This window comes from Heterodontus francisci, chromosome 36, assembly GCF_036365525.1.
Source record: "Heterodontus francisci isolate sHetFra1 chromosome 36, sHetFra1.hap1, whole genome shotgun sequence".
NCBI classification, from domain to species: domain Eukaryota; kingdom Metazoa; phylum Chordata; class Chondrichthyes; order Heterodontiformes; family Heterodontidae; genus Heterodontus; species Heterodontus francisci.
The window spans coordinates 26,022,137-26,038,851 of record NC_090406.1 but is presented as its reverse complement, the minus strand read 5'-3'; the positions used below and the strand labels follow the sequence as shown (position 1 = coordinate 26,038,851).

The 16,715-nt window shown below is 42.0% G+C and overlaps 1 protein-coding gene across 3 annotated transcripts in view; it reads left to right on the top strand.

Moving 5' to 3' along the window:
• The window catches only part of nfic (nuclear factor I/C), a 535,921-nt gene that overhangs the window by 1,867 nt on the left and 517,339 nt on the right, over positions 1 to 16,715 (top strand). For 2 of the 3 annotated variants that reach the window (XM_068016380.1, XM_068016378.1), the window contains exon 1: positions 534 to 1,105. The exons of the other annotated variant lie outside the window; for it this stretch is intronic. In XM_068016380.1, coding sequence (XP_067872481.1) covers positions 1,076 to 1,105 — 30 coding nt within the window. In that variant the 5' untranslated portion in view covers positions 534 to 1,075. Of the gene's footprint in view, positions 1 to 533; positions 1,106 to 16,715 lie in introns of those variants that run through there. 3 annotated transcript variants of the gene reach the window in all.

Sequence of the window (16,715 nt, the reverse complement as noted above, 5' to 3'; positions counted from 1 at the left end):
CTGTAGAGCGTATTTCCTTCTGTAACAATACAGCGGCTTTCAACAAAGTCATGTGCACTGTCATTACTTTACAATTGACTTTGACTTTTGCAGTTTTGCGCACTCCGACTGGGGTCTTTCATTTGACTCATCCTGTTTAAATATTTGAACTTTATCTCAAAGTTGAGCGGGCATAGAAGATTGTGTCTGTGCTCCCTGATTTCACTTCCCTCATGATGCAAAACTGGAGTCCAGCAATATTTCCGTTCCATATCTTTCAGCAGAATTGTAAGGATAATTGCAACACTGCAGCAAAATGTGTCGGATAGAAAGCAACGCTATATTAGCGGCCCCTGTATAGGAATGTTTGTTTTACAATTTTGTCCATGGACTTTATTGTTGTGATTTTTTTTAAATACCACGTACGGCTGAAAAAAGAGCAGCGGGCACAACATTGCAGTGCAGCTTTTATATACAGTATAGGTACCGTTGTGTATGTCAGAACGCAAGGGCTGCGTTGCGTCTGGGGCAAGTCTCCCTTTAAACCGCGGCTCTTAAAGCGGCGCTAACTTTTTTTGTTTTGTTTTGCCCAGTGCCTTTTGGCGAACGAGTATTGAAAACAATCGCGAGCAGCGAAGAGTTAAAAAAAAAAAGTAGTTGGGATTATTTACATTGCCGGCGATCTCCTAGTGGCCTCGGTCCATTGGCTGAGAGCGGGCTCCGAGTGGTGCTGAAATTTGGGTCTAATGGCAGAAATTCCCTGAAGTCAGATGTTTTGGGGCTTGGTCAGGACGGTCGCGTCATTCCCCGATCGCTCTCCTTTATTCCTCTCTCTGTCTCTCTCCCTTCCTCCCTCCCTCTCTCTCTCTCCCTCTGTCCCTCTCTCCGGTTGACAGATGAAGCCCGGTTTCCAGAACTGTTTTCCCTCAGCTACTCCTTAATACGTTCCACTTCTATCTCTCTCTCTCTCTCTCTGTATATATATATAATATATAATTATTATTTTTTGTTGGGGGTGGGATTTAGACGATGAGGCGAGATGTCACGATGATCCAGTAACTTTTGGATGATCTGAGACTTTTCACTTCAGGTCGTCATGATGTATTCTCCGCTCTGCCTGACTCAGGTAATGTAATCTGTGAGGTGATTTCTTCATCAGTTCGATTATTGATTATTGATGGCGGGGATGTCTCCCCCCCCCCCCCCCCCCACCCCGCTTCCTCACTTTGCCACATTCACCGCATTGTATTTTCCATGGGACGCGGTTACTGTTAAAAATGGCGGGACAATTTCTGCAGCATGCTTTTCGTCGCGACCGTTCGCCAGTCCTTATTTTCCCCTGCCCTTTTCCCTGGCAGCGCCTGCAAAAAGCAATCCACATTTAGTTAGGTTTTTTTTAAAAAAAACGTACGCTGAGGGGGTTCCCCCCCCCCCCCTCCCCTCACCCTCCCTCCCTCCTTGTGTCCCGAAAAGCGCAGGTTTAACTCGTTCCAAGTTTGCCCAGTTCTGTGCAGAACAGTTCCATCCGCTGTTGCGAAGTTTTAAAAATTGTTCCTGTGGGTATCTGAAATAGGAAGAACTTTTGCAGCGCGGAGAGAACTTTTGCTCCCTCCTATTTTTGTTTATTTGCACTATTATCATTGGAGGGGACATATTTTATTTCTGTTTATTTCTCAAGTATTTTTCTTTAAACCCTCCAAATTGTAATGCAGACATTCTGAATTGTAATAAAGGGAACTTTGTGGGGGGAATCGATTTGTGTAAGGAAAGAAATGTTTTGTATTTTAGCAGGTGTTGAGGTTCTCAAATGAGGAGCTCGTTTAGTGCATTTTTAGAAATCCTGCAGGTTAAAATTTCTGACTGCTTGGTAAACAGTGTTTTCAGTAAAATCCATTGCTCCTCGGTGCTGATTGTTTAATCAGTTAACTTATAATATTGATTTTTAAAGTGTTTCAGGTGTATATTCTAAATGTAATTCAGTAAGAGAACCCTTCCCCCATGTAGTTATTCATCAAGTGACAATATTTATGCAGTTATATGTTTATTTATATTCTAGTAGAATGTATACCTGGTGGGGAAGGTTCTGTTGGTTGCATACAGAAGTTGCTTTATTTAACAGAGACATAGTTTGGTGGCGATTTGATCTATAATTTAGTAGTGTCATTTCACTAGCTTTTTCCAGAAATGTCAGTTTGCACATTCTTGAAGAGTTGTTTAATAATCCGGCAAGGTTTACCTGAAAAACTTTGCAAATATGGCTTCCTGTTTCCTTCAGCTATGAAAAATTATACTTCAGAGCGATTGACCTACGAGGAAATAGAAGGATTGATTGCTAAAGAAAAACCCCATTCTCTTTGGCAGGAACTGAAGATGTAAATAAAGAGATCTCTAAAGACGCTATAAATTTATATTTCGTTTGTCCACATTTTATTTTCTAAGGATCAAGAACGTGAAATCTATTTTGAAGAGGGAGAGCAGCTTGCAATAATCTGAAAGCAGTTCAAGTGTAGCTAATCAGTCCAGACAGTCTGTATCGGATAACAAAGCTGCATTATTGTCCTATTAATTATTTAAATAGTTTCATGGTCTAGAAGCATTATAAACATTCTTTAATAATAACAGATAAAGGGAACTTTCCATATAGAACAAGGAGACATTTCGTATATGTTTTAAGGAGAAACGAAAGTGAAAGGTTTTGGCATAATGTATACATTATAATTCAGAACCTGAACCCTGATATGCTAGTATACTTTATGTATTTATTCAGTCCGACTATGTTCCTTTCCTTGCAGTATTTCCTTTGTCACTTCTTCATTCCTTCATTAAAAATATATCATCCCTTACAAGAAATTTCTTACTCCTCTCAACTTTTTCTTTGCTTTTTATTTCTTCCTTTCCTTTTTTGTTCTTGTTCTGTACATTTGTCTTTCACCTGTTTTTTTTTGTCATTTATCTATTCCTGTCAGTTTTCATTCTTTAAGATAAAATATATTGGAAGATCATGTGAATATATATTCCTGCTAATGTCCATGTTTCCATTTGTTTACTTTGAAGAAACTCACTGCAGTGGACTACTAAGCCTTGTGAAATTGACTCAAGTGAAATAGGAAACAATGCTCATATGTACATCATATCAAAACATATTGATCTGAGGAACTATATTTATAGTCAGATCTGTAGTATTAGTTGCAGTCATGGTGTAAAGGCATGCAAAAACTGTGAAACAGTGAAGTTGAGGCCTGTGGCTTGTGGGTGTCTGTGTGCTTTAATTTAGAATGGCTAACACTGGGTGTTAGGTACAAAATTAGTATTCACAAATGTCCTGGGTTTCTAAACATTGCTTTGCTATTTTTTGGGGGGTGGTGGGGGGGAAGAGTTTAATAACATGAATTTAATGTGGATTGACATTTTCTTCCAATAGTTTCTTGTCAGGTCTTGTGCACATGTTGTTTAAGTTAAAATAGGTGTTATCTTGAATATTATCTCAACGGTTCTTAAACACAAAGATACAGAAAGAATGTGAATGTTGTCTGGCCACAGTTTCTAACACCTTTCTACAGCAGTAATGTCAGTAGCATAGAATGTAAATGACCAAGTGACATCTTCTTGCAGTACGGTACAACAAGATTGTGTTATGCATATATTGGTTGGTTTATCAAGCAAACAATTAGCTCATTTGGTTTGTAATTAAGAATTTGTAATTAAATAGTGGAATGGCCTCACCTATTGCCCTTTCAACTCAGGTACCTAAATTTGAATTCTGCACAGACTGATTCAATAGTTTTATCTGCTGGTTGTGAGCACTGAATGCAGAATACATGTGGGCTGCCAATTTACACAAACCATTCGGGGAAATAGGTCTGAGGCACATTGCACATACATATGAATGTGGGGGGAGGGGGGTGGGTGCGGGGGAGAGGAGGTCACAGAACACACATACATTAAAATGTACAGAATTCAGACTTCCCCTGCTTCGAGGAACTGATGGGGTAGATTCCTGGAGTGTGAAAAATTTCAATCTACTGTTTTAGCAACAAACGCACAGTCAGGCAGACCAGCAGCTGTCAGGTCCCAACAATCAGCCCAATCAGCAAGGCAAACAGTCATCTCTGAAGCAACTTCTTTTACTCACTTGAGGCGGGCTTGTTTCCAGAATCCGTTTGTCACTTAGAGAGAGTTTGAAATGAAATAAGCAGGTTCAAAGTTCACACTTTCCATCAGTCACCTGGGGTGTTGGTAATTTGAATTCACTTATTTAATTGAAAATATGACCAGCAGTTTGTCAGCCAGCAAGTTCCAGTAATAAACCTGCCCTGAGTGAGGTGATGCTCATTCTCCCCAATCTGTGTCCACAGTCTCAGTCCAGTTGATAGTGAATTTAGGACCACAGTATAAATCTGCTTATATTTTTGATAGGTTGTGAATATTTCTCAAAGTGGCCTAATGGTGCTAAGAATGCAGACCAACAACTTGCATTTATATAGTTGCATTAAAGCTTTACAGAAACTACTTTGACAGAGGAAGAGCTTGATATGGTCTAGGTGTATCTTCTTCAGTTGGAGTTCAGACACAGTGTAGAGAGAGCTTTACTTCGCAGCTAGAAGTACTGTATCTTAACGATTAGTGCTTGATGCTGACAATGGAAATCAAAGTGAAAACATTCCATTCCCTACATAAAAAAATCAGAAAAATTAAAAAGATTTTTTAAAATGACAGTTCGTTGATTAGCACTACACAATAAAGGCATTTATAATTAATGGCATATTACATATTAATAATTTTAAACAAGTACCACTGTTACGACCAGGTGAGATTGAGGTCTAGGGTTCCCTTTCAGCCTTCACTTGGTCTTACTGTAACAGGGTTTAATTTTAGACACACCGTGTTTTTAGCTCCCCCTTGGTGAATCCTTGTTCACCGCTTTCCAATTATAAGGTAAAGAAACTAGCACAAGCAGGCTTTCTTAGGTTTAAAGAAGAGAAGTTGAAATTTATTAGACTTAAACTCTAATTCTTTTAACGCCTACAGATACATGATGCACCCACGTTAGCATGCATGCGCAATACACACATGCAAATAGAAACAGAAAAGAGCAGAAGAAAAATAAAGTGGAAAAGTTTGAGGCAATTCCTAAAGAGTTTTTGTTACAGTTCTTCAAGCTCACTGTAGAGTCCTTGCTTTTTGTTGGGGTCCAGTATTCTTCTTAAACCATATTCACTGTAGGAGACTTTTCTCTCTTGGGGTTCATGTGTCTTCAGTGGATTCAGAAGCTTGTGAGAAAGAGATGGGAGCAAACAGGAGAGATCTTCTCAGTCCAGGAGCAAACAGACACACTCTGAGTTCAAACTGTTTGTACAATTCAGAAAAACCCAAGTTGCCAAGTAGGTTAGTCATGTGGCGAACTGGTCTGACCACATCTTGGATTGTATCGCCTTAGCAGTCTCTGGAATGCTCCCCTTACACACAATACCTGGTGATCAAGGTCCATTGTGGGTTGAATGTGTCAGGGAATGGTCCTTTGTCCTTCCAATCACCCAGTTAATTTGCAACTGTCTTTTCCAGCCACAGCTGATCTGTTTAACAAGTCCTTTCTTCAATTCAGTAACAGTTTAAAATCAATATTCATGATAAAATTAATGTGCCTCATTCTTGGCAGGTGGGGGCCGAGCATAACAACCACTGATTAAAATTACTTTGCTTGTCACCTATTGAAATGCTATTTTAGCATTCTGGAACTACTGTTGCTCTTATGGTTAGTATAGTCAAAGACTTAGAGAGGGTGCAGAAGATATTTACTAGAATGGTATCAGGGCTGAGGGATGTCAGTTATGTGGAGAGACTGGGAAGCTGGGGTTGACCTCTTTAAAGCAGAGAAGGTTAGAAGAAGATTTGATAAAGGCATTCAAATCCTTTTGATAGAGTAAATGCAGAGAAACTGTTACCAATGGCAGATGGGTGGGTAACCAGAGGACACAAATTTAAGATAATTGGCAGAGGACCAGAGGTAACTGAGGAAGCGTTTTTTTGCACAAATTATGATCTAGAATGCACTGCCTGAAAGGGTAATGGAAGCAGATTGAAAGTAATTTTCAAAAAAAAGAATTAGATAAACAATTGAAGGGGGAGCAAAGCATTCTGGGAAAAGAGTGGGAGAGAAGGACTAGTTGGGTAGCACTACCAAAGAGCTGATAGAGGCACGATGGACTGAATGGCAATCTTCTGAGCTGTATCATTCTATGATTCTATTCTATGGCTTGATGTGTAAGCATGTAAGTTGGGGGCAACAGCTTTGAATTAATGGGGCCTAAATTCAACATAATTGTGCCATTTTGCAGCTGTAAAACAATACAATTATGGCAAATTTAGTAGTGGGATGGGCTGAAGGTGCACTGCTAAATTTGGCAGTGCCTTTTTTTCAGATGGACCCTTTTGCAAAATTTGTTTAAAATAGTCAGAGCTTACACTGCCCAAGCTCTGACTATTTTCTCAGGCTCTACAGTAACCAAGCTAGCAGTCATTAAAGGGGCTGCTGTCATCTGTACTGATTGCCCCCAATTTAGGGTACTGATGAATTTAAGTTTCAAATAAGTCTCCAGTCAGCCTAGGGATTAGAAAAAACTTCTTCCCTCACAGTTAATAAGTGTAATAGGACTGGATATGTATCTGGTTAGGAAAGTTATTGGAAGTTGTATGGATTGGTATAGACTTGGATCATCAAATATCCATGGGATATAATGGTTCTTTTGCATTTCGGGACTTTTTTAATTAATCGTTTCATGGGATGTGGGTGTCACTGACAAGGCCAGCTTTTGTTGCCCATCCTTAATTGCCCTTGAGAAAGTGGTGGTGAGCTGCCTTCTTGAACTGTAGCAGTCCACAGTGCTGTTAGGGAGAGAGTTCCAGGATTTTGATCCTATGACAGTGAAGAAACGGCGATATAGCTCCAGGACAGGACAGTATGTGGCTTGGAGAGGAACTTGCAGATGGTGGTGTTTCCACGCGTCTGCTGCCTTTGTCCTTCTAGATGGAAGAGGTCGCAGGTTTGGAAGGTGCAGTTGAAGGTGGTGTGCTGAGTTGCTGCAGTGCATCTTGTATTTAGTACATACTGCTGCCACTGTGCATTGTTGTTGGAGGGAGTGGATGTTTAAGGTGGTGAATGGGGTGCCAATTAAGTGGGCTGCTTTGTCCTGGATGGTGTTGAGATTCCTGAGTGTTGTTGGAACTGCAGTCATCCAGGCAAGAGGAGAGTATTCCATCACACTCTTGACTTGTGCCTTGCAGATGGTGGACAGGCTTTGGGGAGTCAGGAGGTGGGTTACTCGTAGCAGGATTCCCAGACTCTGCCCTGCTCTTGTAGCCATAGTATTTATGAGGCTCCAGTCCAGTTTCAACCCCCAGGATGTTGATAGTGGGGTATTCAGCATGGTAATGTCATCGAATGTCGAGGGGAGATGGTTAGATTCGTCTTGTTGGAGGTGGTCATTGTCTGGCACTTGTGTGGCGTGAATGTTACTTGCCACTTGTCAGCCCAAGGCTGAATGTTGTCCAAATTTTGCTGCATATGGACACGGACTGCTTCAGTATTTGAGGAATTGCGAATGGTACTAAAAATCGTACAATCATCAGCAAACATCCCCACGTCTAACCTTATGATGGAGGGAAGGTCATTGATGAAAGAACTGAAGATGGTTGGTTCTAGGACACTACCCTGAGGAACTCCTGCAGCAATGTCCTGGGTCTGAGATGATTGGCCTCCCACAACCATCTTCCTTTGTGCTCGGTATGACACCAACCAGTGGAGAATTTTCCCCCTGATTCCCATGAACTCCAGTTTTGCTAGGGCTCTTTGGTGCCACACTCAGTCAAATGCTACCTTGATGTCAAAGGCAGTCACTCTCACCTCACCTCTTGAGTTCAGCTCTTTTCTCCATATTTGGACTAAGGCTATAATGAGATCAGGACCCGAGTGGCCCTGGCGGATCCCAAACTGAGTGTCGGTGAGCAGGTTATTGCTGTTCAAGTGGCGCTTGATAGCACTGCCGATGACAACTTCCATCACTTTACTGATGATCGAGTGAACTGAAGGGGTGGTAATTGGCCATATTGTATTTGTGCTGCTGGATGCAATGCAGTATGTTAGGGGGAAGGGGCATATGTGGATATGGATACATATTCTGAAGTTTTGCCTCATTATTTTTGATAATCAGTATGTTTTTGTGTGGAATTTTTATGTGGAATTTCTCCTGATGATATTAAGGGGGTGGGGTTGAACCTAACATTTGATAGATTGCACCTGATCTCTGGAAGGAGCAGGCTTAATGCACTAAACAGTATTTTCTTGCTTTCAGTTTGCTTTTTATGTTGCAATTTGGTTGTAAAATGTATTTAGTCAGAGATGTATTTTAAACCAAACCAGAAACAAAAAAATTATAGTTAGTATGTAGTAAATCTCAAACTAATATTTTAGTACTGATGTTACATATTTGGAATCATGATAGAATATTGCTCAGGCTGACTGAGGATTTGTTATATATTGGAAACATAAACTAGCCTATTTAGGTTTCTTGGTTCTGCCTTCCAAGAGGGAAAATAAAATAATTTACTGGCAATATGTTTAATGCTGGGGCCCTGGGTTGCATGTTGGCTTTTCACTTTTGCAAGTTGTTTGAATTCATTCCAGACTGATGGGCCCTCTGTTGGCTATAAAGATCCTATTTGAAATTAATTTAGACTGTTCCATCCAAAGCACTAACTGTCCCTGTTAGCAGTTATTGGCATGCACATTCAGGGAGGCTGGAGGATGCTGTTGTTGGGAATGGATAATGTCACACTAGTATCGTTTGGGGTGCTCCTCTGAAATTACAGATAAGGCACATTGTTGGGATATCAGTGGAGGGAAAGTAACTTTGTTTCTAGTTGTGCTGTACCTGATTGAAAGTACTTAATGTTGATACTGGGTTTATGAAATGTGGAAGTTATCCTTTTTCCCAGCCCTAATATCCCTCGCTTTGATAAACAAAAATTCATTGAACAAGTGCAGGGAGAAGAACAAATTTCCCTAAGGATATCTGCTGAAAGAATTTGTCAAGTCATGCTGTTTTGAAATGATAGCTCTGATAGGACTTTAGAATTACCTCAGAATATTCCAAATGGCTACCCTGTCACTACATTGAGAGAGGCAGCTGAGAACAATGGTTATTTCTAAAGCATCCTTGCTTCCATGACATTTCCTCCTTTTTCTTCATCAGGAAAAAAGGAATTTCATCTAAACCTGTCACTGAATCTTTCTGTCCTTGATGGGCAGAACAACACATTTTGTCGATACAGCAACAGTACTGAATGTTTTATTAACAAATTACAGCCTTAATTTTGGTACTTTGGGGTTTTTGTTACTCACTCCATTTTGTGAAGTTGCAATTTTTTTGCTGTTTATCCCATAAGGGCCTTGAGCTTAATATTCTACTCACCAGCTATTTGTTGGGAACTCTAAATGTCCACTGGACAAATCAATATATGAATCAATCAAAATCTCCTTTGAATCAGCATATGCAACATTTTGACTTAAATATATAATGGCAAATTCTATTTGTACTAAATATGCCAGTATTGTATTCCAGAATGTCAGCACATTTCTTGGAATGCAGAATTCTCATGCAAGGATGTTGTTACTGCTGGTGGATACCAGCAGGGTTGGGACAATGGTTTTGATGGTAGGCCTGTCGGAGGGATATTGTGAGCAGTGTAGTGGCTGCATGTAGAGTTGGCCCAGGAGATGAAGCCAGTGGAATGGTACTGTGCCAGGCCATGTACTGCGGAAAGAGTGGGAGCCCAATGAGGAGAGAGTGTGAGGAGGAAGGCTAGGATAGCAGATACTATTCAGGGTCTATTTATTTTAGGATGTACTTTAGTTTAGTCATTTATATACAGTAATGCAATGTAAGTGGTCTTCTGCCCAAGGGCAGGTCCTAACTTGAGTTTCTTGTGAGATTCTTGAGCCACACTAGGGAAGAGTAGCGGAGGTGGTTACCATTGCTTTCGTAGTAGTTTTTATATTCAGAGTACCTTCTCTTAGGTGGTCTGCAACCAAGGCTAAAGAGCCCTTCGATTCTACGATGATGAGGGTGGAAGGGAGAACGCACACCTCTCAGATACAATTAGCCCCATTGGACCAGTGCTCCCTCTGTCTAGATGCGAGTACCCCACTGGATGTCCACATTTGGAGACCATATTCTATTCTCCACTCCCTGGGGCTGTCTGCAGTGAGGCTCAAATCCTTCACGTTCTGACTTGGAGGTGGGAATGTTGCCACTAAGTCAAAAGCTCACACCATGTAAGTGGTAACCACTGTTACAAACTACCAGTTTAACTTCAGTAATGACTAGGATGCAGAGATCTCTCATAGTAGCTGCATGGCACAGAAAACATTGGTACAATATGTGGGTCACAAGAATATCTAACCAGAAATTACACTATGTAATAGTCACAACCAGTAAATACAAACATATGAATTAGCAGAAGTAGGCCATTTGGCCCCTTTAGCCTGCTCCGCCATTCAATAAGATCATGGTTGATTTGTTTGTGTTTCAAATCCCACACTCCCATCTACCCCTGATACCTCTTGATTCCCTTGCCGAACAAGAATCCATCTACCTCCACCTTAAAAATATTCAATGTCACCGCCACCACCACCTTCTGAGGCAGAGAGTTCCAAAGTCGCACAACCTTCTATCCTAAAAGGGTGACCCCGAATTTTAAAACAGTGCCCCCTAGGTCTGGACTTACCCACAAGAAAAAACATCGGGCTGAATTTTATTAGTGTCTCCACTGAGCCCCCGCAGTATTTGGCGCAGGGGCTCACTTAAATGGGGGGGCAGAGTGGCCGCCTCCGATGACATAAGGTGCTATTTTTAAAGGGCTTTAAGCATTTGGCAAAAATGTGAATTTTTAAACAAACATTACTCTGAGATTTGTAATTAAAAATAGACGCAGGAGGCCCTTTCCCAACCTCCCCAATGTTTTTTTTATTGTCCTATATGAATCGATATGTCCGATCCAAATCTAAATCAGGGGACATGATCACTGACCAACGCAAGCAAATGGACCGCTGGGTTGAGCACGACCTAGAACTGTACTCCAGGGAAAATGTTGTCACTGAGACTGTCCTCAATGCAGCCCAACCTCTACCAGTCATGGATGAGCTGGACGTATAGCCAACAAAATCGCAACTCAGTGATGCCATTGATTCTCTAGCCAGCGGAAAAGTCCCTGGGAAGGACGGCATTACCCCTGAAATAATCAAGAGTGCCAAGCCTACTATACTCTCAGCACGACATGAACTGCTTTGCCTGTGCTGGGACGAGGGAGCAGTACCTCAGGACATGCGCGATGCCAATATCATCATCCTCTATAAAAACAAAGGTGACCGTGCTGACTGCAACAACTACCGTGGAATCTCCCTGCTCAGCATAGTGGGGAAAGTCTTTGCTCGAGTCACTTTAAACAGGCTGCAGAAGCTGGCCGAGCGCGTCTACCCTGAGGCACAGTGTGGCTTTCGTGCAAAGAGATCGACCATTGACATGCTGTTCTCCCTTCGTCAGATACAGGAGAAAATGCCACGAACAACAGATGCCCCTCTACATTGCTTTCATTAATCTCACCAAAGCCTTTGACCTCGTCAGCAGACGTGGTCTCTTCAGACTACTAGAAAAGATTGGATGTCCACCAAAGCTACTAAACATCATCACCTCATTCCATGACAATATGAAAGGCACAATGCAGCATTGCGGCGCCTCATCAGACCCCTTTCCTATCCTGAGTGGCGTGAAACAGGGCTGTGTTCTCGCACCCACACTGTTTGGGATTTTCTTCTCCCTGCTGCTCGCACATGCGTTCAAGTCTTCAGAAGAAGGAATTTTCCTCCACACAAGATCAGGGGGCAGGTTGTTCAACCTTGCCCGTCTAAGAGCGAAGTCCAAAGTATGGAAAGTCCTCATCAGGAAACTCCCCTTTGCTGACGCTGCTTTAACATCTCACACTGAAGAGTGTCTGCAGAGTCTCATCGACAGGTTTGCGGCTGCCTGCAATGAATTTGGCCTAACCATCAGCCTCAAGAAAACGAACATCATGGGACAGGACGTCAGAAATGCTCCATCCATCAATATCGGCAACCACGCTCCGGAAGTGGTTCAAGAGTTCACCTACCTAGGCTCAACTATCACCAGTAACCTGTCTCTAGATGCAGAAATCAACAAGCACATGGGAAAGGCTTCCATTGCTATGTCCAGACTGGCCAAGAGAGTGTGGGAAAATGGCGCACTGACATGGAAAACAAAAGTCCGAGTGTATCAAGCCTGTGTCCTCAGTACCTTGCTCTATGGCAGCGAGGCCTGGACAACGTATGTCAGCCAAGAGCGACGTCTCAATTCATTCCATCTTATCTGCCTCCGGAGAATACTTGGCATCAGGTGGCAGGACTATATCTCCAACACAGAAGTCCTCGAGGCGGCCAACATCCCCAGCTTATACACACTACTGAGTCAGCGGCGCTTGAGATGGCTTGGCCATGTGAGCCGCATGGAAGATGGCAGGATCCCCAAAGCCACATTGTACAGCGAGCTCGCCACTGGTATCAGACCCACCAGCCGTCCATGTCTCCGCTTTAAAGACGTCTGCAAATGCGACATGAAGTCCTGTGACATTGATCACAAGTAGTGGGAGTCAGTTGCCTGCGATCGCCAGAGCTGGCGCGCAGCCATAAAGGCGGGGCTAAAGTGTGGCAAGTCGAAAAGACTTAGCAGTTGGCAGGAAAAAAGACAGAAGCGCAAGGGGAGAGCCAACTGTGTAACAGCCGCGATAAACAAATTTTTCTGCAGCACCTGTGGAAGAGTCTGTCACTCTAGAATTGGCCTTTATAGCCACTCCAGGCGCTGCTGCACAAACCACTGACCACCTCCAGGTGCTTACCCATTGTCTCTCGAGACAAGGAGGTCAAAAAAGAGAAGAAGAATATGATGATCAATAACTTTATTCCCACCCCGAACCTTCCCCTCCAACCTTGTCACATTTGCCCTTCAACCGCTTCCCACAATCCCCACAGCCAATATAAAATGTTTGTTCTGCTTTCCCCCCCCCCCACCGACCCTGCTAATTTCACTCCTTCCCCCTCCCCACCAGTGACTCGCCTCAGAACTCCAAATTGTGTTCTGAAGGCGCGTGGGTTGCAGTGGGCGGCCGTAATACTGGCGTGGGACGGCTGCTGGGACCAGGTAAGTTGATTTGCATGTTTATTTAATTAGGTGTAATATTTAAATGAAAGCCCCACTTGCCACCACTGGTAAAATGTGGTGGGACCTTCTCTATGTTGGGGGTCGTGGCAGGCCGCTCCCACAAGTATTTCCCAGGCCCCATCGCTACAACCCCTGACAAAGAGAAGTCACCAACACTCACTTTACTTATTCTTTTCCTTTTTAAATACCTGTGGAAACTCTTGCTATCCATTTTTACATTTCTAGCTAGCTTCCTCTCATACTTGAATTTCTTTCTCCTGATTAACCTTTTAGTCCTTCTCTGCTGTTCTTTATATTCTGACCAATCCTCTCACCTGCCACTCATCTTTGCACAATTATATGCTTTTTCCTTAAGTTTGACGCTTTCCTTAACTTCTTTAGTTAACCACGGATGGTGAGTCCTCCCCTTAGAATTTCTCTTTATAGTAGGAATATACCTATCCTGAGTATTCTGAGATATCCCCTTAAATGTCTGCCACTGCTTCTCTATTGGTCTATCTCCTCGCCTAGTGACCCAGTTCACTTCAGCTGGCTCAGCTTTCATGCCCGCATAGTTGCCCTTATTTAAGTTTAAAAACTAGTCTTAGACCCACTCTTCTCTCTTTCAAACTGGATGTAAAATTCAATCATATTGTGGTCGCTGCTACCTAGAGGTGCCTTTACTCTGAGGTCATTAATTAATCCTGTCACATTACACAATACCAAGTCTAATATAACCTGCTGTCTGGTTGGTTCCAGAACGTGCTGCTCTAAGAAACTATCTCGAAAGCATTCTATGAACTCCTCATCCAGGCTACAATTTCCAATCTGATTTTTCCAGTTTATATGTAGATTAAAATCACCCATGATTATTGCCATCCCTTTATCACAAGCACCTAATATTTCTTCTTGTATACTTTGTCTTACATTGTGGTTACTGTTAAGGGGCCTGTAGACCACTCCCAATAGTGACTTCTTTCCCCTACTATTCCTCATCTCCACCCAAACCAATTCTACATCCTGTTCTGAACCAAGGCCATCTCTAACTATTGCAGCAGTGCCATCCTTGATTAACAGTGTCACCCCTCCTACATTACCTAGCTTCCTATTCTTCTTGAATGTCAGATAACCCTTAATATTCAGGCCCTAATCCTTTTCATCCTGCAGCCACTTCTCTGTAATGGCTATCAGATCATATTTATTTGCTTCAATGTGTGCTATCAGTTCGTCTAACTTGTTATGAATGCTATGTGCATTCAGATACAGAGCCTTTAGTTGTGTCTTTTTGTTATCTTTGTAACATCTAGTCTTGACTGTTGGTGTGTTCTTAGATTTTTCTCTGTCCCTTCCTGCCATTCTCAGTAGAAACACACAACAATCAGAAAGATAAGACATGAGTCTTCAACGAACAGGTTGGATGAGATGTCAGATAGTTGGGTAGGAATGGCACAAAATTATTATATGGATCTATATATTCCTAAAGGGTGGTAAATCACTAAGGATGTTGGATAGGAAATACAACTGTGGGGATGTAACACTGTAGAACAGTTTAATCTGCCATCATAGGAACATAGGACTTAGGAGCAGGAGCAGGCCATTCGGCTATTTGAGCCTGCTCCGCCATTCGATAAGATCATGGCTGATGTGGTTGTGGTCTCAACTCCACTTTCCTGTCTGCCCCCCCATAACCCCTGACTCCCTTGTCCATCAAAAATCTAACTCGGCCTTGAATAAATTCCATGACCCAGACTCCACTGCTTTCTGGGGAAGAGAATTCCACAGACTAATGACCCATTGAGAAAAAAAATTCTCCTCATCTCTGTCTTAAAAGGGAGACCTCTTATTCTTAAACTGTGTCCCCTAGTTCTAGTCTCTCCCACAAGAGGAAACATCCTCCACTCTATTAAGTCCCCTCAGGATCTTATATCACCAATGAAACGTGGCAGCATATATACAGATCGTCAGTGCAGAAAATACAGAGAAAATTTTTGATCTGTAGTACTTGTATTACTACTTTATATTAATATCACATTTTGACATCTTAGTCACAAAAATTGCCTTTGTGACATGCAGACCCCCAACTGCCAAGAATGAGGCATATTAGTTTTGTCATATGAACATTGATTTTAAACTTTTGCTGGAGTGAAGAAATGACTTGTTTGAAGATCACCAGACACTGGGCTGGAAGGACATTTGCTTACTAAGAGACGCTGCTTGTGAAGACAAAGGACTATTCCCTGCTCCAATTAACCCAAAATGGATTTTGATCACAGGGACTGCTAAGGTAATACAATCCACAAACCTCACAGGAGAGACTGTTCCAAATAAGGAGCTAGTCACATGACTAACCTGCTGGGCAACCTGGGTTTTTTGGAATTGTGCCGCACAGAAAGGACCACAGGGCAGTGTGCAACTGAAGCTGGAACAAGGAAGCCTCTTTCTCTCTCTCGCTTTCTCCCAAGCCACCGGACCAACGGAAGACACGTAAACCTTGAGAGAAAAGACTCCTAACATCGGAACAAGTTGAAGCGTGAACTGGGCCCCAACGAATTGAAAGACTTACCGGCAACCAAAGACTCCACATTGAACTTAAAGGACTGTAACTACCAGATATTGCCTCAAACTTTTCCCCTTTATTCCTTCTACTTTTTCTGTTTCTATCTGCGTGTGTGTTTATCGCATATGCATGCTAGCGTGGTCACGTTGCATATTCCCCTCAGGATCTTATATCACTGATGAAACATGGCAGCATATATGCAGATCGTCTGCAGAAAATACAGAGAAAATTTTGGATCTGTAATACTTGTATTACTACTTTATATTAATATCACATTTTGACATCTGGATTAGAGTTTAAGATTAATAAACTTCCACCTTTCTTGTTTAAATCTAAGGAAATCTATTTGATTTCTTTGCCTTACAATTGGAGCAGTGAACAAGGAATCACTAATGGGGAGCTAAAAACACTGTTTTAAAATTAAACCTTGTTACGGTTAAAACAGGCAAAGGCTGAGAGGGAACCCCTAGACCCCTTCTCACCTGGTCGTAACACTTGTGTTTCTGTTGCCATCTTTGATCATTTGCAAACCAAATATTCATGATAGTATACCTTAAAGGTTATGTAGTATTGTACTACTTTTGTGAGCACATGTGTGTGAATGCCAGGTGTAAAATGGGCTGATAGTGAGTTGTTAGGTCATTTTTGCACTCAGCCTGAGTTTCTTTTCCATGGAAAAAAAGGCACAGTGTAAAACTAGCCGGAGGGAAGGAGAATGTATGATACAAAATATAGCAAGCCACAATCTATTCTAATGGATGTAAATGTATAAACTAATAGTAAACCTGCAACAAGTAGTTATAACTGTGCCACTGTTTTTATGTAGACACTTATTAGATCATCTTGCTTGTCGTTTCTAACAGACTGTGGTTTCTGGAGCAACCCAAAAATGAGTAATGAGGAAATGGATAGAA